The 26,992-nt window shown below is 35.3% G+C and overlaps 1 protein-coding gene across 1 annotated transcript in view; it reads right to left on the reverse strand.

Moving 5' to 3' along the window:
* Positions 1 to 26,992, reverse strand: part of KMT2E (lysine methyltransferase 2E (inactive)) — a 92,487-nt gene that overhangs the window by 51,723 nt on the left and 13,772 nt on the right. The window contains 3 exon segments of the mRNA XM_079932064.1: positions 506 to 620; positions 22,670 to 22,854; positions 25,862 to 25,934. Coding sequence (XP_079788190.1) covers positions 506 to 620; positions 22,670 to 22,740 — 186 coding nt within the window. The 5' untranslated portion in view covers positions 22,741 to 22,854; positions 25,862 to 25,934.

Genomic DNA, 26,992 nt, shown 5'->3' on the forward strand with positions numbered 1-26,992 from the left:
AAAACTATACCTATCTTATTAGGTTGTACCTATCTTATTAGGTTGTTTTTGAAGATGAAATTAGATAATATACGCAAAAATGCTTAGCACAGAGCCTGACATATAAGTGCTAAATAAATGGTAACTATATAATTACTATATAATTTAGAATCAACAGTAGATAGTACAATTCTATCTACAGTCTTTTTATACAGAAGGTAAAGAATTATAATACTAAACTATTAATAGCATAAAAAAGCAAAATAATAATAATATAAAAACTTCTAGGGAATTCCTCTTATAGAATTTTAATCCCTTGAATAAATATAATTAGATCAATGAAAAAACTAAACTACAAATTACATACCTAATTGTTTAGATAGTATAAAACAAGTCTGCTTTTAAAATATTCAGTTTTAGGCACAATACCACACACATCAACTTTCAACCTCTAGATATATAAAATATATAGAGATTTATATACAGATATAAAACATACCCTTCCAGAGAAACGTGTGACACTTACCGCATAGGGCAGACCAATGTAACTGTGTGAATGATGCGAGCTGCTGGTATATAACTGGTGGGGATAACTGTTGGATTTCTCAACTACCACAGGGCTAGCTTCTACAGATTCTGGTCTGGAGGGAAAAAAGTTGCATCAAAGAGGATTGCATTGATTTTTTTCCTTTCAATCTATTTAAAATTATAAGCACTTATTTTATTGGCTATCAAATAAAATGTCTTTAAAATGTCTAAAACAAAGACACCCTGTGGACATGATGTATCCTATTTAGAATCTGCATCATTAAAACAAACTTTTAATTAAGTACAATAAATGTCCCCCCTTCAAGTTCAGATATAGTTTTCCTATCATTAAAAAAAATTAGTAGAGATTAAACATTACTTAATATACTCAGTGGCACTGGGGACACTATGCACAGGATGGAGAAAAGTGGTAGAAATAATTTAAACAAGACTAAGGACATACTGAATCCATATGGACCCCAATTTGAATGTGAAGTATACATTTCAATGTCAAAGCTTCATGTATGTGTTAGTGTGTCAAGATATAACAAAGCCTTGGAAATATCAGAAAACCTAAGGAACAGGAAACCTCACAATGAACCAAGGTTTGCTTATGAAAAAAATGTAACTAGCAGTCTATGGTAGTGTAAGATCAGCAGTTCTGGCCTGATAATGGCCAAATGATGATGACCTGACCAAACACTGATACAACTGAGAGTAACAACTCACCCGCTGTGGTGGACTTATAAATTCCCTGGCCTAGCATTTTACATTCATCACTTTCCCAAATTCTTCACTTATATCAATCCTCCTGAGCCCTAGCCTGATAATTCCTATTGATCAATGTGGTAGTGAACCTACTTGAGGGCAATTCACACTGAAATTAATTTCTCCCTTGCACACACACAACATGACTCATTTCTGTGCCTTTATTCTTACCAACGCCATCCTTTGAGATGATTTTTTCATAACCCTTATGCTACCTCTTATTCAAAACCTTCCCTTAGAATTTAGTACTACTTGCACTCTTCATGGTTTAAGGCTTCTTAATGCAGTTACAATCTAATTGGTCAAATTTCTACTGTCAATTACTTCCTGATACACTGCCCCCCTCCACTCATCCCCTGCACAAAGTCTCAGTTTTGCTCTAAGTGACTGCTGCTTGGGATCCAGTGTGCTAAAATCAGTAGAGAGAGGAGGCACAAACTGAGGTCAAGTGGTTCTGAAGGAGATTACAAAAGAAGAGTCTCCAAAATGTTCTGAATATTTAGAAAACCAGTACTCACCTATTATCTATGCTGTTACGTTAAAATTTTACTTGCTTAATCTTTTAAAAAAAATGTGTTTCTTAATTCCAAACTTAACACATGCTCATTGTACAAACTTTAAAACAGAAGTACGTAAGAAAGTGAAAAGATCATGTCTTCATCCAAACCTGATACACCCATGTTAAGATGCCTCTAAATTTGTCTATCCATAAATACATCTAACAGTTGTTTTTTTTTAAAAAAAAATGAGAATGTACAATATGTACTCACAATTTGCTTTTTCCATCTTTCACTGTCAACACATACCTACCTTATTTTTGGTAATAACAGATTATTTCATTATATGAATGTACCATAGTTTATTTAACAAATTCCCTTTTGGTAGATGTTTAAATTGTTTCTGTTTTTCAGTGTTAAAGGTATCACTGAAATTGTACACCCTTCTATACACTGTTTTCTGCTTACTTGGCAGTATTTCTACAACATGGATTCCTGGAGGCAGAAATGCTGAACAAAAGGGTAAATGCACATAAAATCAATACATACTGCCAAACCACCTTTGACTACAATATTGATTCCTTTAGAATTCTTTTAAAAATACATAGAGGGGGGCTTCCCTGGTGGCTCAGTGGTTGAGAGTCCGCCTGCCGATGCAGGGGACCCGGGTTCGTGCCCTGGTCCGGGAAGATCCCACATGCTGCAGAGCGGCTGGGCCCGTGAGCCATGGCCACTGAGCCTGCGCGTCCGGAGCTTGTGCTCCGCAACCGGAGAGGCCACAGCAGTGAGAGGCCCGCGTACCGCAAAATAAATAAATAAATAAATAAAATAAATAAATACATAGAGGGAAGAAATGGGGTTTTAGCAATTCCTGACCTATTATTAAAGCAAGATTGTAGGAATTGTGGCCATGACAGAAAGATTCACTCTTAGGGATTTAGAGTGTGGCAAGAAATTTGTATTTTGGAGTAGATAATGGTTGGGAATTAAAAAAATAAGACTTTCAGTGAATACAGATAAATTCAAGCATGTAAACAAGCCACAAATCCTTTGCATAACCTCATGATTCAAATTAAAGCTATACAGCACTATTCACAATAGCCAAGACACGGAAACAACCTAAATGTCCATCAACAGATTAACAAATAAGATGTGGTACATATATACAATGGAATACTACTCAGCCATAAAAAAAGAATGAAATAATGCCATTTGCAGCAACTTGGATACAACTAGAGATTATCATACTAAGTGAAGTAAGTCAGAAAGAGAAAGACAAATACCATATGATATCACTTATATGTGGAATCTAAAATATTGCACAAATGAACCTATCTACAAAACAGAAACAGACTCACAGACATAGAGAACAGACTTGTGGTTGCCAAGGGGGAGGGGAGAAGGAGAGGGATGGACTGAAAGTTTGGGGTTAGTAGATGAAAACTATTACATTTAGAATGGATAAACAACATGGTCCTAATGCATAGGACACGGACTATATATCCAATCTCCTAGGATAAACCATAATGGAAAAGAATATAAAAAAGAATGTATATATGTGTATAACTGAGTTACTTTGCTGTACAGCAGAAATTAGCACAACACTGTAAATCAACTATACTTTAATATTAAAAAATAAAAAATTAAAGTTGTAAATACTAACAAGTTGGCAATGCAAGAAGGCAGAAATACTTCATCAAGATCCTCATTTCTAATGCTACTACTTAATAAAAGTAATTTTAAAAAGAAGGTAACAATTGTTAAAAAAAAAATGGGTTGACATATTTTAAGGATTTTTCCAAACTGTAAGATAGTATTAAAAAGAAAAACAAAAAAAGCCAAAAAAAAAAAACAAAAAAAAAGGACACCAGACATCCTTAGAAATGTTCCCTAAGAAGTCCCATGGTGCTAAACATCCTCAAAACACACAGTGAATCTGAAAATAACTTTGTGACAAATACCAAAAGTCAAACATCCTTTAGATCCGGTAACCCCATTTTTGGAAATTTATCCTAAGAAAGTAATTCCCACTAAATAACGATCTGAAGAATTGAGATGTTCTTTTTAACACTATTCATAAAACTAGATATGAGTAGAAATCATTTAAATGTCCAATCAATAGAAAATGATTAAATCTGAGCAACCTACTATATTTACACATGGACAACAGCACAGCAAAAACTCATGGTAACAAAAATCACTGTATTATGGTTACAGGAGTTTTCCTCAAAATCTCCTATAATGTTACCATAAAGCTTTAGTAAATTTTTAACTGCAGGGCTAAAGAGATAATATGTAATAGTAAGTTTCTGTGTAAATAGTTGCTTCAGGGCTCTGTTTAGCCAATTTATATTGTCACATAAATGCTGAGTTAATACACAGGTATAACATTAACCATACAGAAACTACATTAGTATACTATGTCTATAATTATGTATCAAAACATAAACCATGGTGCTATGTTCATCCTGCAAATAAGATTTCACTTACATAACTGTGATGTCACTTTTCAAAGAGAGTGTGATTATTTGTATTCATTCATATATTGTTTTGTATGTGTTCTTAAATCACTGAAATGTTGATCATTGTCAAAAAGATGATCTTTAACCATTGAAACTTCCTAAAGGATAATCATTCTCTAGTTTGGTAATTCAAAATGTCCAAAATGTTAAAAAAAAAAAAAAAAAAACAACAGGTAATTAAAGTATTCCTAATGTATAAGCAATAAGATATGGTCAAATGATCAATATAGCCTGAATTATAGTTTTCAAAACTTTGAATTCTGTTTCCCATAGGTAGAGAAACTCAAATGCAGAAAAAGAGATTCTAATAAGCAACTGGCTCTAAAACTGAAATAAGAAGTATGCTCTCTTATTAACTAAGTCAATACTGACTGCTTCTTTTAGAAGTTCTCTAAAAGCTAATAAATGCAGAAGGAATGATCAAATTAGAAAAGTTACCAATCTGCTACCTTCGAGAGATAATGGATTTCGGCAACAGATAACCATAGATGCTAAAACCTTGAAAATTTAAAGATGATGGACAGATAAGGCTGACAACACCTGAACTTCTTGATCATTCTTAACATCACTGGAAGTTAGACAACTAAGTTTTTCTGTGCTTCTTCTAATACTATGCAACAGAAAATATAAAGTCCCACATAAAAAGTCTCATGCTGAAAAAAGAAATATGAAAGAGGGAAGAAAAAACAAATCTGAAGCTAATCATATCTCTTTATCTAAATATCAGTTTATCAGAAATATGGGGAAAGTGGAATATTACATGATGCCAAAAGGAAGAAAAGAGCCAAATACAGAATACTGAAACTTCTGTAGGCCAAATGATCCAGTTTCTTATACAGTATGAGGAAAAACACAATTTAAAGTGTTGTTCCAGATAAAAAAATGATTCAAGAGACATTTCAATCAAATACAATGTGTGGATCTTGTCTGGAGCCAATCTGAACACACCAATTACAAAAAGACAGTTTTGAGACAAGTGAAAGAAATCTGAAGATGAACTGGGTATTTTATATTAAGGAAGTATTAATTTTACTATATGAGATAATAGTATTGTGGTTTAAAAAAAAAGTCCTTCTCTGTTAGTGGTGCATACTGAAGTATACATAGTTAAACTGATGTGAGGATATGCTTCAAAAATCTTTAGGGCTTCCCTGGTGGCGCAGTGGTTGAGAGTCCGCCTGCCGATGCAGGGGACACAGGTTCGTGCCCCGGTCCGGGAAGATCCCACATGCCGCGGAGCGGCTGGGCCCGTGAGCCATGGCCACTGAGCCTGCGCATCCGGAGCCTGTGCTCCGCAAGAGAGGCCACTACAGTGAGAGGCCCGCGTACCGCCAAAAAAAAAAAAAAAAAATCTTTAAAACTATGGGATACGTGAAACAAGACTGGCAAAACTCTGAATACTACTGAAGCTGAGTAATGGCCACCTGAGATTATTATACTATTCTCCCTACTACTGTATATATTTTTGTATTTCCCTACTAAAAAGTTTTTTTTTTTAAGTTCCCCAAGCCTTTTATCTTACATATACTGTCCTATATAAAATAGGTAACTATAAGAATGGTATACTTCCTCCCAACTCAGGAAGACGTCCTCGCCATCTATTTCTAAGCCTCTATCTGGGGAATCTCTCTTAACCCTTACTTCTTAATTTCAACACAGTCCTCAAGGCTCACTTCAGGTACTCCTTAAGGAGCACTTTTGTGACTGCTTCAACTCGTAATTTTATAAATTCTAGATTCCTACAGCACTTATTTGCTGTACTGTTAATTTATTACTTTTCATGTAATATTTTCATATGCTGTCAATCATCTTCCCATATGCATTTATTATTTTCTCTCCCAAACTCCATCAAAATTAACAAGTTTTATCCAGTAGGAAGAACATGGAATTGGGACTTACATGTCTAATGCTGGCCATTAAAGGGGTACAGGTACAGTATGCACCTTTCTGAACCTGAGTTTTTTATTTGTAAAGTGGGGATAAATATACCTGCTTCACCCTCTCTCCAGAAATATGGATGAAACTCAAATGACACAGAGGATGTGAAAATGTATTTTTCTCAACTGTAATGTATTATAAATGTGTAACATAGTCATGTATTCAGAAATGCCTCTCTAACTATGAATATTCAGACTGAAGTTGCTTTTAAATTATTTTAAAACCTTAACTCCACAATAATTCAATTCCAGTAAAGTTCTAAGTGTAAGTTTAACTAGACCTATTTTAAATAAATCACTAAAGTTGCAAGGTACCAAAACCTTATTGATATTTAAATCACTTAGTAAATATTTATTGAGCTCTAAATATGTGCTAAAGTCCTTATAAAGTTTCTTATTTATTTATTTTATAAATTTATTTATTTTATTTTTATTTTTGGTTGTGTTCGGTCTTTGCTGCTGCTCCCGGGCTTTCTCTACTTGCTGCGAGCGGGGGCCACTCTTTGTCGCGGTGCGCGGGCTTCTCATTGCGGTGGCTTCTCTTGTTGCAAAGCACGGGCTCTAGGCACGCGGGCTTCAATAGTTGCAGCATGCGGGCTTCAGTAGTTGCAGCATGCGGGTTCTGTAGTTGTGGCTCGCGGGCTCTAGAGTGCAGGCTCAGTAGTTGTGGCGCACAGGCTTACCTGCTCCGCAGAATGCGGGATCTTCCCGGACCAGGGATCGAACACAGGTCCCTTCATTGGCAGGCAGATTCTTAACCACTGCGCCACCAGGGAAGCCCCATAAAGTTTATTTTTAAAGTATAGTCCCATAACTCCCTAAATTAGGTTGAAATAAGTGCCTTTGCTATCCTTTTGTAAAGCAGATTTTTAATACATATTTTCTTAGAGTTGAGTCCATATATACCACTGAGTTCTTTACATAGCAAAAGACTAAACTTTATACCAAGAAATGTAATCAGTAATCATGAACATGTAATACTGATATAATAAAGTTTTAAAATTCTAGGTCGGTGATTCAGAACATTAACCAGGAAAATGTTTTATTGCTACACTGTGTGTGTGTGTATATATATATATATATATATATATATATATATATATATATACACACATATACACATATGTATTACTAATCCAACATGAACACACAAAGCAATATACGTACATCACTTTTCCATACTTACTTTCCTTATCTCTTTTAATGACATTATACACTCCAGGAGGCAAGGACCAATTACTATAGTAAAGGTTATTTACCACAAACAAAACAGGAAATAGAAAATGGTATAACTACAGAATGAGATTAATGTTCTAGTTTTAATTCCAATCACTGCTTAAAACATTCCTCATTTCAACACAAAAGCTAATAAGCAAGGAATCACTATCACTGGCAGCAGAGATTTTTTTAATGTTTAGACTGTTTTAAAATGAATATTTCTAAAGTTTTTGGTTTAAAAGGTTTTTAGAAGAGCTATATAGAGGTATGTTAAGGCTTAAGCATGTCAATGAAAAATGAAGCTAATTTTGGTGGAACACTTAATACAGTATACATATGTAAGGTTTATGTAGATTAACACAATCTGATACAATGTATTAGATACATTTTTCACACAACCTAATATCCAACATGTTGGGACTTCCCTGGCAATCCAGTGGTTAAGACTCCGTGCTTCCAATGCAGGGAATGCAGGTTCGATTCCTGGTCAAGGAACTAAGATACCATATGCCATGGGGTGTGGCCAAAAAAAAAAAAAAAAGAAAAGAAAAGAATATCCAACATGTTAAACCAAGGAGCAGTATGTGAGCTCCTTAAAGAGAAGTGACTATTTTATTCAAAAATTTTTTATGGGAATATTTTATTTGATTCCTCTCTTTAAACTCTTAAAGGCACCCCCTAGTTTTTATGTTTTAATGTTAAGTGACTAAGAACCTATCCATACAGATAGGTTCACTCCTACCTCCACTGAACTATCATATTTCCCAATACACAGGTCTCAAACTTATGAACAATCTTCATAACATGCCCCTTAAGCCCTGGTGACGATTTATTTCTTCAATAATATGTGGCAGACAGAAAGGCAGGGTATGACAGCCATGAGTATAATATATCCTGTACAAAGAGATGATAATCTCATGATGATCATCACTTTGCTGGACTCTCCTGACATACTTTACTATACAAAGTCAAGAAATGATCTTATCTTAGTATTGATATTTCTGTCCCTGCTTATAATAAAGCATTTGCCATTTTCTGCTGACTCACAGTCCTCTCAAATCTATATCTTATCACCCTTAACATAAGCTTTCAGTACATGAAAGAATGAATCTGGAGATATCATTATACAGTCCCTATTCCAAAGAAGTCACACAGACATTAAAACAGAGCAACCCTAATAATGCTGGAGGAGGACACTACAGTTTAGACCACTCCATCCAGAAAGTTTATTCCTATACTTTGTTTCCATCTATGATAAATAGATGATAAATCTATTGATCTATAGATCTATAGATCTATTGATCTATAAATCTATGATAAATCCCACTTACAGAATTTTTCTGGGTTTTTCTTGTGTGTATTTACCTTACAATCAAAGGAGCACACAAACCGTAATTCAACAAATAGTTCTATGATGATGTTCAATATGTAAAGTAACTTGTTAGATTCTAGACAGGATAGAAAGATATATAAAACCTACTCACACCCCTCTCCTCAGAGTTTCTGATCGTGGAAGGAATGGCAGGGTTAGCAAAAAGAGACAGGTATACAAAAACCCCCATACAAGGCAAAAATAGGGTAATGCCCTAAGAAAGATATGAGTAAATGCTTAAAAAAAACTCTTTCCTCTTATGCATGAGACCTTGATCTTTGGTCAACTTTCTGCCTCTGATCCCCTGCAAACCTGATAGCTAATTTGCTATACTGCTAGGTACATTAATAAAAATGATCCTTGGTTGGTAAATTAATTTTATCTGGACTGGGAAAATTATAAATACTTGATGAGGATGCCACAGATGTGAACTTCCCCAAGATGCAGTGACTCCTGGAAGGGAACCTGGAAGTTCTCCCTATGGTTGTTACAAGAAATATTGGCTTCTGAGGTGCATGGGGCTTCTAAATTAGGGAACACCCTCACATCTGCCCAATGTGGATCTTAAGTCCTTGTCCCTGACCAGTCACCTGACAACCCAAGAAAGTAACTCCTGGATGGCTGACTGTACTCTTTCATAGACACACAGAGAGGAACACTTGATGCTAACCTCCGATAAGCTATGGTTCCTATCCTATTTACCATGTAGACTAATGCCAAGTATGGCCTACGACAGTCTTGTAAGTCTGAATGTTTAGTTGAACTTAAAAAGACCTCCTTGTAGGAGCTGCAAAAGGTCAACGCTCTAGGCTCTAGATTCTGCAGGGTTCAAGAGAAAGACATATCTACCTGAGTAACAGGAAAGATAAGGAGTGACATCATGAGGTTTCATTAGATGTGAGAATGCTTCTGAAAGATATGCAGGAATTTCAACATTTGAATGTTAAACGAGGTAAATCTTCTATTGAAAAAATTTAATTTAAAAAAAAGCAGTAATGATGGGGCTTCCCTGGTGGCGCAGTGGTTGAGAGTCCGCCTGCCGATGCAGGGAACATGGGTTCGTGCCCCGGTCCGGGAGGATCCCGCGTGCCGTGGAGCGGCTGGGCCCGTGAGCCATGGACACTGAGCCTGCGCGTCCGGAGCCTGTGATCCGCAGCGCGAGGGGCCACAGCAGTGAGAGGCCGGTGTACCACAAAAAAAAAAAAAAAAAAAAAAAAGCAGTAATGATGGAGAAAGAAAATATCTCATGCATATGCAAAAGGTAGGAAAAATGGCCTGTAGAATCTTTAAGGAGTATGGAGAGGTCAGTCAGACTTCAAGACAGTGTTTATTTATTTAGCTGTTTCTCAAAATCAAATATACAAATCCCCCTAATAGAAGGAGGGGGATTTTTCTTTGTAGATTTGGATTTAGAAAAAGATTACATTAAATTAGATCTTTAAGTGATCTGTGTACCAACACCATCGAACACAAATTCAAGCCCTTGCATTTGAAATCTCATGGCAATATTTGGTATTAAGTGGTAGTCAACTGGAATAATTCTAAACATACTCTTTTTACCTATCTCAAAATTAATATAGTAAAATTTTAAAATTTCAGAGAGCTCACAGAGCTGCCTAGGGATTATAACCACAGACCACAGTTTGAATAGCACTGATTAAACAAATACTGAGGGCCTAATGTTTGCCAGGGACTATGAGAGTTATAAAGATAAGACACTGTTTCTGCCTTCAAGGAACTTATGATAATACAGTTTTCACTCATTCAATAAACATCTGAGCACACACTAAGTAGAAGAGACTGAGATGCTGGAAATCAAAAAATAAAGAAGTAACAGCGGCCCTTCTCAAGAAACTGATGTATGGGGAAGACAAACAAGTACATCAATGATTACAATAGTGCTATAAGAGGCACACACAGGGGCCATTCATAATAATTCATAATAGTTTAAGTAAGTTTTAAAGAATAAGTTAACAAGCCCAAGAAATACAGGTGGAAGAGATGGAGAAGATATTCCAGACAGAAGGCGCACAGGGAATCAGAGATATCAACAGCAAGAAGTGTTTAAGCATGTTTCTCTAAGCATGATCAACAGACCACCAGCACCACAATCATCAGTAGTGCATGTTACAATTTCTTACAACTCTACTTAACCAAATGAATCAAACATTTTTAAGATCAGGCTCACAAATCTATATTGTAATAAGCACCTCAATCTACATTCACTGTAGTTTAGGAAGCACAGATTAAAAAGAACTGCTAAAATTCAGAGCAGAAAGAGTTAAAGGCATAGAGAAGGGGCCAGAGATGAGGGCAGGTAAGTCAGGCAAGGAACAGTTCAAGAAGTACCTTGGGTATCCAGCTAAGGAATATGATCTTTATCCTGAAAAACTATACAGAGCCACTAATGGTTTGTTTCTCCCACAGGAAAGATCAGAGCAGCAGCATGGCAAAATAAAGCTGAGGGCTTCAAATGTGAGGTGGAGCAATCTGTGAATAATTCTCCCAGATTCAGTAGGTTTAGTAGCTCTGAACCTGATGAGAACATGTAAAAAGTGCTACCTCTCCAAAACTCCTCCTTACTGGTTAGTTACCTTTGCTCAGTTCTTTGCTTCACTGAAAAACACGTAGTACCCCGTCTAGTTTCAAAGTGATCCTCATGAGTGTAGGGTGCCCAGGGTCCAAACTGGTAGCCTTTTTATTGAAGAAAGGGATATGAAACTATGCAACTTGCTATTGTAACTAATAATTCTGCAATTTTATTCTTGAATTCCTTCAATACTAAGTACAGGACCAACCCACCTTGATGATTTACCTACATTAATTTTTTATTAGGTACAGAACACAGGGCACATTAACCACTGTTAGATTCATTTGAAACTTAGCTACTTTCAATGACGATGTGGAAATAAATGACTTTAAAATATTTTATTACTGAAAGAAGACTTAACTCTTGATAATCCCTGGATCTATGAATTACACCACCAACAAGAAGTTTCCATTAATTCTCTAGCAGGCTTCCTTCTTATAATGTGTTTTTAAAACCTTACTAAACTTGGTGTCATTTGCCAAATACGCATCAAATTATCTTTTCATCCACTTAATTTCTAGTTGTTACATGTCATGCCAAACTTCTTTCAGTCGACTTTTCCGTTTAAGACAGTTCTGAATTCTGAAAGAAACTTTCTACTTGGCTGTTTAACCACACAAAGCTCGAGTCAGCTTCAAGGGCCTGTTTTGGATCTACAGCACATTACTAAAAAGCTTCCAAAAAGAGACCTTTACATACACTCTAAAGTTGAGAAAATACAATTACATTTTAAACTCCTACTCTTAACCATATGATCTGGGAATTTAAGCCTTCCTCGGTTAAAGACAATATGATTTAAAATTTCCTAGTTAAAATACCATAACTGGTTAAAAATCTTATATTCTATCATGGTGAGTACTCAATCACTCAAATAATGTAGTAAATTTCAGTTTCCCTCTTGTCACTATTTTAATTCTGCTAGTTTCCTAATGCCTTTTTAGTATTTTCCACCTTCCTGAAATAGGCACTAACCAGAACTGTTACTTTAAAGAACTACAGCATTCAACTCATTGAAATCAGACTAGCTGTTTAAAGACTTTTTTTTTTTTTTTTTTTTTACATATAAGGGACATTTTGTTCAGTTCTATAGTCCCGTATATCTATCTACCACAAAGAGGCTGTAAAAAATTTGTAGCTTTAGTTCTACCTCTCCTAAACAAATGAAGTAGAATTAGCTAAGATATGAGCACAATCATTTGTGTATAATAAGCTTTGGGGTTAACCAAGAGACCTTCAAGCCATATGATTCATGACTTACTACTGTCTGCTTCCAAACTTTTTCATCCTCCTAGACACTTTGTACTCATTAAACCTCTTACCTTCTCCAGGCCCAAGCACCTGGTAACCTCTATTTTACCGTCTGTCTCTATTAGCCCATTCTAGACACTTTATATAAATGGAATTATAAAATATTTATCCTTTTGTGTCTGGCTTACTTAGTGTAATGTTTTCAGGGTTCATCCATTTGTAGCATGTTTCAGAATTCTGTTCCTTTTTATGGCTGAATAATATTCCACTGTATAGATGTACCACATTTTGTTTATCCGTTCATCTGTTGATGGACACTTGGGATGTTTCCACCTTTTGGCTATTATGAGTAATGCTGTTGTGAATATTGGTATTCAAGTACCTGTTTTGAGCCCTTGATTTCAGTTCTTTTGGGTATATACTTAGGAGTAGAACTCCTGGGTCATAAGGTAATTCTATGTTTAACGTTTTGAGAAACCACCAAACTGTTTTCCATCTGGTTTTCTTTTCATGCCTTAATCTCCTTTTTAAATGTTTCTTCTCCTGTTTCTTAAATATTTTTGTTTTCTAGGTGTCTACACTTTGTAAACTGTACTGGAGGTTTCCATCCACTAGTACTGTAGCTTTCACCATTTCCTAAGTGTTCATGACTTCCAAATCAGCCTTAACCTAATTCTATCTCATTAGCTCCACCCAAATAGCTCTCCACATTACTAGACCTCTTAATTTAGATGTGTCATGACTATAAAGTACATGTTTGTTGTAGAAAATCCTTTCTCACGTCCCAGATTTTGGAATTTAAAATTAAATTTAGAGCTGGGGCCAGCAAACCTTTTCTGTAAAGGACCAGAAAGTAAATATATTTAAGGCTTGGAACAACACGGTTTCTGTTGCAACTACTCAGCTCTGTTGTACCTGGAAAGCCAGAAAACATATTTAAATAATTGGGCATGACTTTTTAAAATAAACTTATTTATTTATTTTTTATTTTTGGCTGCAATGGGTCTTTGTTGCGTGCAGGCTTTGTCTAGTTGCAGTGAGTGGGGGCTACTCTTCGTTGCATTGTGCGGGCCTCTCATAGCAGTGGCTTCTCTTGTTGCACAGCACAGGCTCTAGGCATGCGGACTTCAGTAGTTGTGGTGCGTGGGCTCAGTAGACGTGGCCTGTGGGCTCTAGAGCACAGGCTAAGTAGTTGTGGCACGTGGGCATAGTTGCTCCACAGCATGTGGGATCTTCCAAGACCAGGGCTCAAACTCGTGTCCCCTGCATTGGTAGGCAGATTCTTAACCACTGCGCCACCAGGGAAGTCCGTGACTGAGTTTTTTTTTTTTAATTAATTAATTAATTTATGCAGATTCTTAACCACTGCGCCACCAGGGAAGTCCATTACTGAGTTTTGTTTGTTTATTTATGACTGCACTGGGTCTTTGTTGCTGTGCACAGGTTTCTCATTGTGGTGGAGCAGAGCCTCCAGGCACACAGGTTTCAGTAGTTGTGGCTTGCTGGCTTCAGTTGTTGTGGTTCGCGGGCTCTAGAGTGCAGGCTCAGTAGTTGTGGCGCACGGGCTTAGCTGCTCTGCGGCATGTGGGATCTTCCTGGACGAGGGATCGAACCCGTGTCCTATGCATTGGCCGGTGGATTCTTAAGCACTGCGCCACCAGAGAAGCCCCATGACTGAGTTTTAATAAAACTTTATTCTCAAAAGTCAGGCAGCAGGCTGGATTTGGCTCAGGGATCCTTCTTTGCCAACTGCTTGTTTAGAGAGAGCAAATTCTGGGAAAGAACTGACTGTAATAAAGAGTACCCTTTTTCTCTAATTTCAATGGCTTAAGCAAGTACTACTAGTTCAGTGGTATAACTTTCTTTGAAAATGTAACAAGAACTCAACAGGAATTTCTTATTACTTTATTAGTAAATATTTATTGAGGGTTTATTATATACCAGCTACTGTTTTAGGTACTGGGAACACAACTCTATTATCTAAAATCTTGTATTTATATTCAATTTCTGTTTTTCTCTTGTAAAATGGAAAAATGTCACTCTTTTTATTACAGTCCTATTCTTCCACTTGCCCTCTGGTTCTCATCCCTTCTCACCTTTTCAAGATCTTTACACTTTACTCTTGCCTGCAGTTATTATCCCATGTCTCCTGTATCTTCAGTCTCCCTCTATGTTAGATCATTCCTGTCTTATTTATTATTCCATTTAAAACGCCTGCCCCCTTTTACTTATCTTTCCATTTCTCTGTTCCTCTTTAGAGAAAACTCCTTGAAAGAGTTGTTTGTGCTCAATATCAGGTTGCACAACAGCACTTTAACTACCCATGTTGTCAAACCAATTGGTAATCGTAATTTATATACACTTTTCAGCATTTGATGTAAATAAACATTCCCTTCTCCTAAAAAGATTTATTAACTCTGCCAGCTTTCTGGGTACCACACTTAACTGGCCACTCTTTCTCAGTTTTTGCTTGATCTTCTGCCCACAAATGTTTTCTTTTTTCCCCAGGATCATCTTTTTCTTTAAACAACTCTATCTCCATCCAGTTGCTTAATCCAAAACCCTAACGTGTCATTCTTGATCACTCCTTTGCCCTCACCCTCCACACTAATGCTATGGTCGATCCTGTGTCTCCTTCCAATATACATTTAGAATCAGTACACCTCTCTCCATTTCTACCATTTTCCTAGTCCAAGCCCTTGCCATCTCTTGCCTGGATACTGTGGTAACACTGTGAATGTACTTCATGTACTTTATGCCACCAACCTGTAAACTTAAAAACAGTTAAAATGGTAAGTTTTATGTTATGTATATTTTACTACAATTTGAGAAAAAGAAAGAAAGAAAGAAAATCACAAAAGGATAGTTTCACTGAAGCCAAAGGTACAGAGAATCAATAGCATCAAATCCTGCTGAGAGAGCAAGCAATATGAGGCCTGAAAACCATGCATTAGCTTCAGTATGCCAGTAGCATGGTCAAAGTAAAAGCTGATTCGTATGGAGCAAGTGGAAGAATTAAAACAAGGGTGAACGATGCAAAGATTCAAGCATCTGAATGGGCCTACAATTTAGACAGTGCACAAGGAATTACAGGAATGAGAGGCACAGATAATACTGACAAAAGGTCAAGACTTAATCTGAATTAGCCACTCTCAGAACCTACCTCTGACCCCATGAGGTGATACTGGGGTCTTGGAAAAGGTAAAAGGCTGTTGCTAAGACTTGGTTAGTAGAGCAGATAGAACAAAGATATAGTAGGGCTCGTCTGCATATGGCCCCAAGGGAGTTTCAGGATATGGTTTTTTTCCCTCAGATTGGAAGTAGTTTTGTTCTGGCCTAGAATTGGTGGTAGTAGATCTGCTCCTGCTGAGTCTAGACAGGCATAATGTGGAGGGCAGTTCCTGGACCCCCAGACAATGCTGTCATGAAGCTAGGGGTTGAGAATCAGCTGCTGAGTCCTGCTTGGTGTGGCACAGAGTGCAGTAGGACAGCTACTGTTCAGGGAAACAGAGTATCTGCTGCTCTAAAGTGATGTTCAGGCACTGTTCTAGAAGGTATTTTAAACATCACATTGTCCAACCCCCAGTTTTACAGACGGGGAGATGACTGATTTAAGGGCCACAAACTCTAGATCCAAGCCCTAATTTATTATTAAGTCATTGTGTATCCATGGGACATGCCACATAATCACTCTGGGTCTCAGTTTCCACATTTATAAAATGAAGTCTTAATTCTAAGTCACATGGCATTATAATAGCAAAGAAAATACTAAAGCCCATATCTCTTATGTTGGTCTAGTACTTTTCCCACCGAATTGCATTATCCCCACTATTCCTGTGAAATTTACCAGAATGCTATTTATGCCTATGGATTAATGATCTAATGAGGTAAACAGCTTTATACCTCATTTCTGTATTACAAAACAGTACTATGTGTCTTTTTTTTTTTTTGTCATTTTATTAGAGTTACACAAAGCCTGGTTTCTGGTAATTCTGAATCTATGTCACCTTAATTGTCATCACTTCACAAACTTTACAAATATGGAGAACAATTTTGGTCATTAAAGTTGAAATTATTTATGTAATATCTGCATTCTTAAAAATGAAAATAGGCTATTTTCAAATATGTTACAGTTCTAGATTATTGTTGAAAACTCAGAAAGCAGGACAACTACCATTTTGTTTACAGTAATCTAACTGATGTTGCCACATTTCCTGGAAGCACTTTACAAATTTAAAACCTTGTTTATATCAAAATATCCTTATTCTTTAAAAAGCCATCAAAAATCATCATTCATTATACATTTTAGTGCAGACGTTTAAGTAGTCAGGTGAACTGAAGATGTAAAAAGAGAGAAAAGCCAATCATTAAGAGAGGCATTTACAGAAAAAGAACAGGTTAGAACGATTGATCAAAATAAGCTCTGGGGGACTTCCCTGGTGGTGCAGTGGTTGGGAATCCACCTGCCAATGCAGGGCACATGGGTTCGGGCCCTGGTCCGGGGGGATCCCGCATGCCACGGAGCGGCTGGGTTCATGCACCACAACTACTGAGCCTGTGCTCTAGAGCCCACGAGCCACAACTACTGAAGCCTGCATGCCTAGAGCCCGGGCTCCGCAACGAGAGAAGCCACCGCAGTGAGAGGCCTGTGTACCGCAGCGAGGAGTGGCGCCCGCCAGCTGCAACTAGAGAAAGCCCATGTGCAGCAACGAAGACCCCATGCAGACAAAAATAAATAAATAAATCAATAAATGAATAAAAAAATAAATAAATAAGCTCTGATTCCTCCTGAAATTGGACTTTTATGACTTCCTTCTTCCTCATCAAAAATTTAATTTCTTCCCTGTATAAACCTACAAAATATAGTTGGATTTTAATGAGACGCTTATACCACTGTTTTAGGTGAAACCTCTAATTTTCCTTTTAATGTTTAAAACATTCAATAATGGACACTTGGGTATCAGTAACTGCACACGGATAGACTAGCTCCCTAATTGTTACAGTAATGAATGTGAAAGATCTCCATGAGTTCTCAAGTATGCTCCTTCAGATCTGTGATCAAAACATGTCTATCGTTCTTGTTATAACTTATTACTTTTTAAAGATACATTAAAATTACACAAACTACAATAGTATACAAGAAATGTTTTTAAATGGAGAGGTTTGGTGTGACAATTGCCCTCAGTTTATCACATGTGGCATTTTACTTCATTTAACTCATCTGTTAAGAAAACTTAGCTCTTTGGATCTATGTGGCAAAATGGATCTGGAGCCAAGCAGCCTTTGGTTTAACTCTCTTATTTTTTATTAACTATGGCCTTTTTTATTAACTATGGCCTTAGTTAATTAAGTCTGTTATCTCCTTGAGCTGCATTTCTTTTGCAAAATGGGAATAATACCTGCCCAACTTTTTGCTGGGGTTATGAAGAGGTATTACACACTACACTACAGACAACTCTATGAACGCAGTGAGCTCTGTAATCAGTATCACAAGTGGGGAAAAAAATTAGAGAAAAAATGTGCTTATTATTACGTATAAAGCAAATGAGAAATTCAACGTCATTCTAAGAACCGTTCTAAACGATGCTAAGACAGTACTTTAAAATAGGCTTTTGAATATTAAAACAAAATCACATTTAAATGAAAGCACTTCCAAATTAGGATAAGCAAATCAACACTTTAAGAGCAGCAGAAAGTATTAGCTTCTTGATAGTAGATTAAGTGTAAAGAAATCATAAGCAGAAATGTTAAGTACTAGTGGAACATGAACACGTAAAAAGCTATTGAAAACATTTCATTATACACAAAACATTTTAGTATCTTCAATTACAGAAATTCAGACTAAAAGCAACCAAACACTTCAACAAATTAATCAATTCTGTCAGCAGGTGGCTCTAGTGACACTGAAATAACTAGTATCAAATACTATAAGCAAAATATAGATAGTAAAAATGTACTGAATCTCAGAAATTTGGAGTCAAAAAGAGTCACATTAATACTTCAATCCAAATCCTGTTTTTCAAATGAAGACACAAAAGCCTACCATAATTAAGTGGCTTAAGTCTACCATAAGTAAGTCTACCATAATTATGTTAGTGGCAAAACAAAACTGAAAACCCAGATATCTCTCTTTAGTACTCTCAAGTCAACAAAGAGGCATTTACTGTATTGCCAGGCATAGTACTAAAAGCCCTCCTTCAAAATAATTCACCTATAACTTAGATATGTCACATTTACTAATTTGTCTACCTCATCCAAAAATACACATAATTATATAAAAGCTCATTATAAAGACTTCTAACGGAACATTTGGTAGTAATAATAATGTTAAAAGGAATACAATGTTAGCAATCATGTTCCCAGTCTCTGAGAGGAAAAAGTAATTTGGCTCTTCTTTTTTAAAAAGGCTAGGCAAGAATACATTTAACACTCCCCATTTATACCTCTTCCCACTTCCCAGCTCCAGAAGGGTTTCTCATCTTCGCTTCTTTAACCAATTTAGTAATTCAGATGGAATATCAGACGTAAAATAGGTAAGAAGCAACAGAATAGGTCAATTTCTACCAATTAGGATAAAAAACACACAATTCTAATAAATGGCCGAACTCTGGCTCACTTTCCTATCTATCTAGTGGTAATGGAGTCTAGGTTTTCTTTCATATTTCTTATCTTTGAGCAGAGACCTGATGAGAATACCTTTGTTACATGCAGTCATATATTATACTGAATTTATTACTCCTAAAACTAAAGCTACTACTTACATGAACCATATATCAAAATAAATCAGTTGTTATATAAATCACTTTTTGTAACAGTATTAGAAAAGGAGCTATAATAGAAATAAGCCTAAAATCAACACATCAGTAAGTTCTGCCTCTGCCACTTAACTGCTCTGTGACTTCAGTTTCCTCACCTATAATTTAAAAATAATATCTACACCTCATACTTACATCCTTACTTTTCTTATTCAGAAAGAAACAGATCATTATGATCTCAGTTAGAATTTTTGTAACTAGCCTAGGCTTCATTGTTCTTTTCTCTTCTGAGAGCCTATATTTTGTTATTTGGTCTAGAACTTCTCTATCCAATACAGCAGCCTCTAGACATGTGCTACTGAACATCTGAAATGCGGCTAGTTTGAACTGAGAGGCACTGGATGTGTAAAACCAACTCTTGGCAGGAACAGAAAAAAGCAAAATACAAGATCCCTAACTCTGCAGGAAAGGTAAAACAAACCCAAGATTTTTTAAAACTTAGTAATGAGAGGAAAAGAAATATGTAACAAAGAAGCTGGACTCGAAGAGTCTTACTTTAGAGACACAATAACCCAAGAGCAAACGTTACTGAGTATGAAAATACCAGACTAGAGCTTAGCAAACCCATTCTTCATAGATCTTGAACCAGACCTTCAATTTCCTATCTATAAAATGCTACAGATAGCATGAACTCTATCTAGATGAACTCAGACTTGATGAACATTAAGTGATCAAATAAATTCCCCTTTACAGCCTTAGAAGTGAGTATAAATTTGGTCTAGTACACTAATTCACTCAATTAGCAATCATCAAGTACCTCCTAAACTTTATATTAGTTTATTAGTGATATATTATAATTTAGCAGTACAATATTTAAAAAAATATAACATAATTAATAACATTATATAGCCACATGAGTGTAATAAAATGTAATTCTCTCTCTTTTTAAAAAACATTTTGAAATAATTATATAGCTTCACAGGATCCTGCATCAACCAACTATAGTATCTTCTGATTATGTATTTGAAATAAAAAGGAAGCAACTTGTTAATTACATCAACATTTCTTACGAAAACAGTTCCAAAAGCTTTATCTGTGGGAATGGGTGGTAGGGTGATATGATTTAAGGATCTTTTTAAGCTTCCAGGCTTTATATATTTATATATAGATAGAGAGAAAAGTTTTTAAGTTTGAAAATTAAAACACAAAAATTCTGATAGTTGTCGCATAACAGAAACTGGTACCAGCTATCCTTTCTGTGTCCACTGAGTAGAGGATACTATGCCCAAAGGACATATACTTGTATGTGGAATAGAAAAAAACTAATTTCCTAAAACAGAAATGTTCTTTAAAAAATAGTCATTCTGGGGCTTCCCTGGTGGCGCAGTGGTGGAGAGTCCGCCTGCCGATGCAGGGGACACGGGTTCGTGCCCCGGTCTGGGAAGATCCCACATGCCGCTGAGCGGCTGGGCCCGTGAGCCAGGGCCGCTAAGCCCGCGCGTCCGGAGCCTGTGCTCCGCAACAGGAGAGGCCACAACAGTGAGAGGCCCGCGTACCGCAAAAAAAAAAAAAAAAAAAGTCATTCTGTAATTACCTACAAATTGATCATTTTCTCACAATAAAAATGGCCACATTTGTATTACGAAAGATTTGGCCCCACAATGTAAATCATACTTTTTCCATACATGCTCTATAAATGCATTTAATAAAGAACATAGGCAGAAAGCAATCCCCTACACTGCCCTCTTTCAATATATTATTCATTCTCTTTTAACTGTATAATTAATATGCAGCTTTCATTCTGTTTGTGAATTGCCTTACAGTACACATACTAAACATGCAAACAAGGCAAAGGCATATCTCACATTGTATACTGGACTAATTCCTATCAGGTATATAAATAATATTTCATAAACTATATCTTGTATTCAGTGCTTAAGAGGCCAATTTAAAAAAAGACTGTCAAGGTGAATATTTTTAGGAAGCAAAGAATCTTTGATTATTACCAATAAATGCCTATAACTATCATCAGATATAGATTTGCATCTATCAGATGCTATACATTAAGAAAAACTAGTACTTTAGCCTGGGAACCTCTTGCCTGTCAAGCCCTGCTTCCAGGTTCTTTCCTTCCTGAGTAGTGTCACTACCTGGGCAGAATGAATGTCAATCAACTGTCATAAGAGTGCCATGTTTGGGAATCTATTACTTTACAACAAAAATAACTTAACGCATAGTGTAAAAAATGGCTTTTAAAAACTGTATTTTAATAATCATATAATTAAATGGACTATGTAGCATATTATAGGAATACTAGAGAGCATCCCTGAGTCTTTCTCAATGGCAGAAGCAGGAGTGGTGAAAACACTTCTAGACCATTTGAAATGCCAGCAAAAGGAGAATATTAACTGCAATTTTTGTCCTCTCTACATATCAGTTTTAGGAGCTCAAAAATAAATAAATTTGTTTTTATTTTTTTTAACTTGAATTCAGCTTTCTGGTCAATGAGCGTCCCATTTAGCACAATACAACTACATATTGAATCCGAGAGCAAACGTATGCATCTTTCCATCCTTTAGATTCCAACACTGTCACATGAACCCCTTGCAATTTCCAAAAACAATCAATTTTCACAGCAATAACTTAGTGCTAATGTAGTGGTCTTTCAAGATCAAAATAAAATGAAATCTATCCACACAACTGCCAAGACCAAAGAGTTAGAGGCGAGGAAGAACCTTTCACTGAATCCCTCAGAAATGGCTCCCATAAAAGCAAAAAGTGGCAAAGTACACATCTAGAAGGAAATACTCCCTTTTTCTTATTTAAAAAATGGCCTGAATTTTATTTTTCAACTCAACTTTTAAAAAAATGAAGTAATTACTGTGTTTAAATGGATATTACAATTTTTTAAAGATTCAAATTTAAAACCAAATTAATTTTCCAATATAAACATGAAAGGTCTTACAATTTAAAAAAACAATAACCTGCTACCTTGACTCTTGATGTCAACAATTAGCAAATGGAAAAGACAAAAAAAATCCGAAAAAGATAGAGCATTTTGGCTCAAAAGTTATTTACAAAGTAATTTTAGTTAAAGGAATTTTTGCCTTTAAACTTCTGACATTTTATTTTAGCCAAGAGTCTAAAATGAGAAAAAATATAAATGCAAATCAAGCACTGCTTGGTTGTGCTAAAATAATTACATGAAATATTTTGCCCTTCCCTATCCAAAATACCTTTAATTTAAATACTTACTCTGAGCCTGCAGCCATTTCCAAGTATGACGTTTCTGCTGTATCAACCCCCAATGGGATCACTATGCTCATGACGTTCGCCTCTGGTAAATTCGATTACTATGGAGTCCTATGCATTGGTATCCAAAACACTGGGGCATGCCAGCCACAGTGCTCATTGCAAACATCTAAGTGCATCCACAAACCCTATTTAAAAGAAAAGGGAACCAAAAGTTAAGAATCATCTTCATATTCCCAGCAACAGTCAACCTATAACAAAGGTAAGTAAAATACATGAAGAAAGCATTCTTTATTGAAATATCAATACCAATTGGAATTTGCTCAAGGGGTCTCTATTTTATTTTTCTGGAATTAAGTTATGAGATTATGATCAAAAGAAAAGTTTCTGAATCATAATCTTCCTTAGGGAATGAATTTAGGATGCCAAAAGAATGATTACTAAGGCATACTGCTTAGTGAGGAACCAACAAATATTCATTTTGAAAGATAAAACAGAATTTCTTACAGCACTATCCAAAATTAAGTCTTCTTGGTTCAGTAAATGCTTTAACAATAAACTAACAAATATTGAGACTTACTGTGGACTAAGCTTTTACATGGATGGTCTATTTAATCCTCACAACTCTGAGATAGGGATCTCCATTTTATCACCGAGGAATTCAAAAGCAACTAAGGTTAAATAACATAACCAAAGTTGCTCAGTTTAAGAGATAAAACCAGAATTTGAACCAATTCTACTCTATTGTTTATATATTTTTTTAAAAATCTATTTTATTTGTAATAAAGTCAATTGTTTTATACTGGTTGTCATTTTCCATACTACATAAATACATGTATATGGAGGGAGTTTATTTCTCCAGTTTTCTCCCATGAGTTAATGATGCCTAGCACAGACAATTAGAAGAGAAATATACTTGAATATTTTTAAATATTCTTGTCATATACTTGAATACTTATTTTTAAACAAACTTACCATAGTAACAAAAACATATTCAGCTTCCATATCAATTCTTCTAATCTAAATTCACTGTTTAACACCTGCTATATGTACTATATGTGAAATATCTACTCGAAATATTTTCAGCAATGATACAGTACAACTCGGAACAAAGCAGATAGAGATAACCATATAAACAAGAGAAACAGTCAACACTGTCCCTCTCAGGTTATACCTGAAATACTGAAGAGAAGTGTTTCTTCAAATAGCAATTCTTGTATTTACTTTTAATTTTTACAAGTAAGCTTGAGAATATCTACTCAGGTTAATTCCTATTTCACAGATGATGCAGACTGCGAGCTCATATCTTATGGGAAAAAAATACCAAAATATGGAAATAACGAGGTAACAGTGGTTTGAATTCTCCAAGAAAACGAGCCTTTACTTTTAAACCATGAATAACTGGGGGAGAGCTACTAGATTTCAAGTTATAACAAAAATATACAATAACAGGCAATTGCACTTAAAAGTGAAAAACATGAGCATTGGAGCCTATCTCTAACTCTCTAACAGCAGATGTGTGAGCTAGTAAGTTATTTAACCACTCTAAGCCTCAGGTTCCTTGTTTATAAAATGGATATATATCCGCCTACGATTTCTGTGAAGAAAATGAAATAATGACTGTAAAGCATTTCATACACTGCATTATGCATATTTAGCAATCAATAAGCGGTAGTCACATAAGAAGAGTTGCTCTTATTTCATAACCAAAAAACTGTGTGGATAAAAAAACTCTTTAGCTCTCATTTAAAGAGAATCTTCTAATAGTTTTTGAAAATAAAGTATGTAATTATAGTTCTCTATTTGCTACGATTTTACAGTTTTCACCAAATTAAAATCATCCTCTTAAAAAAAAAATCATTCTCTAAAAACAATTAAAGCAGGGTAAGAAAAAGGAAAAACTGCCCTACCTCCTTTTCTGCACCTGCGACTGTTTTAGAATTACTAAAAAAAGTATATTTTTACTATACTTTTTTTTTTACTACAAAAAGCTATATTTATTAACCTGCACAAAGCTATAAAATTATGAAATTAGATTCTAAGTGACAACATGCAAGCAACATATAAATCAAATGTTATATTATTCTGTATTTCTTTAAAATACTGAAAACTTGGACCTAAGAACAGATAATTAAAATTTAAAAAAAAATTCTCCTCCTGTTGGTACCATCTAGTTGGTAGAAGTTTTCTTCAGCTCAGCTTATCTTAACATTAGACTCATAGGAAATCTTATATTTTAGGTATATGTTGTTAAATATTTAGTTGTATGTTTTTTCTTAAAACCAGAGGCAGAAACTAGAAAGCAGAAGTCAAATGATTATGTATTCTTTTAGGTAACTGAGTAATATTTCCAACCTAAAACAATTTATTTGAATACGTATTTAATAGTGTCCCCATCTTTATATAAATATACAGTCCTCAATAAACACTATATTTCAGCTGTTTTTAAATAGCAGTGAAGAGCTTGCCATAAGCTTATTTCAGACAATGCCTTATATTTTTGTGATTACTGCCTGTCTCTCAAATCCTGCACAGTGCGTAGAACATAAAAGGCACTCTACAAAGAACTGGTGAATGAATTAGAGCACCCAGGATGAAACTGCAGTTCTGGCCTCATTAACCAAATGAGTTGTCAACCTATACAATTACGCGCTATAAAAACAACCACATGACACCTTTTCCAGAAATGCATCTCTCATCTAGAATCACAGAAGCTCATCCCCAGGATAACAACTCATCATCACATCTGTAACAGAACCACAGACTCTGAGTTTGATTCAGCAAACAAGATGATCTCACAAATTTACTCACAAGAGGTAAGAAGGCAAGAGGTCATATCTATTGAGACCATAAAGTGGCAAATATTTCACTATATTCATTAATATCAAAAACTCCATAGCCAGAAAACTCACACTGTTTAAAAATCCAGCTGATACTTAAAGCATAAATTTATTAGGGTCTTTAAAAATAAGAAAAAAAGAAAGGGAAAGACAATGTAGTAAACAGAAAAGATGTGAGCTTATAACATAGGCATAACTAGAGAAAAACAATTCAACACAATACAAACAACTACCACAAAGCTCTCATATCTTACATGTGAACAAAAAACTGGTTATACAACTGGCAAGTAAAATATATACAAAATACATTGAGAATAAATGGCAGCCATTAAAGAAATAATATAAAAGGAAATACCATGAGATGTCTGGTAAATCTGAGGTCCAAGAAAGAATAAATGTCTTCACAAAACCTGCTATCCAGAACAGACCTAGAAACCAAGTGAACACAGGAGTATTGAGCTGTTTATAAATGGCATAAAATTATAGGTATTGATACTTCTGTCTAACGTGGAACCTAAAGTCAAAGGGACTCAAATAAAGACAGCAGCTGATTCTTAAAAAAATAAATTTATTCTTCACTCTTTTATACAAATGAATGTAAACACAAGTAAAGGAAACAATGCTAAATACCAAATCAAACTGGAAAGAAACTGGGAAAAAACGATATTAAAAACAAATTTAGGGGAATTCCCTGGTGGTTCAGTGATTAGGACTCCACACTTTCACTGCTGAGGTGTGGGTTCAATCCCTAGTCAGGGAACTAAGATCCCACAAGCCTCGTGGCACGGCCAAAAAAACACACAAAAAAACAAAAAATACAAAACAAACAAAAAAGAAAACAAACAAACAAAACAACCCCACAGATTTAGCAGAGGCATTGATACCAAAACAAAACCAAACAAAACCCTAGAGTAGGAAAAATGAAATAAAAGGCAAGAAGGAAAAGCAATTAAATTAGAAAACAGTTTATCAGAAGAACTGGAAAACTGAGGCTGCTTTTAAGACCACATTAAGAAGTTCAAAAAACAAAAAAATACCACTGAAAAGATAAATATGATACCCAAAAGGCAAAAAAGATGAAAATATGAGGAAAATTTTTTTTCTAAAATTACAAATAAAGGGCCCAACCCAATTTAACATAATCTCTTTGAGGAAAGGGTCATTTATTATTACCTTTCAATCCTTAATAAACACCTTACAAAGAGCTCAATAAATATTTAATATTAAATCCATGTTTACATTTTGGACATATAACAAGAGAATAAGCAGGTGAATCTGGGGCTGAATTACTAATAGAAATGAAACAAAGAAACTTGAAAGAAGTTGTGAGGTACCACATAACTGAGATTTTCTTATAAATCAGAAATTAAACTGCCCTCATTAATCATTTATAATTTTAATTTTACTTATAGCTGTTGACTAAGGTATAACAAAAAAGGATACTAGTTATCAAAATCTATTACCAAGTTACTACCTATGAAACTTT

This window comes from Stenella coeruleoalba (assembly GCF_951394435.1).
Source record: "Stenella coeruleoalba genome assembly, chromosome: 9".
In the NCBI taxonomy this organism is placed as follows: domain Eukaryota; kingdom Metazoa; phylum Chordata; class Mammalia; order Artiodactyla; family Delphinidae; genus Stenella; species Stenella coeruleoalba.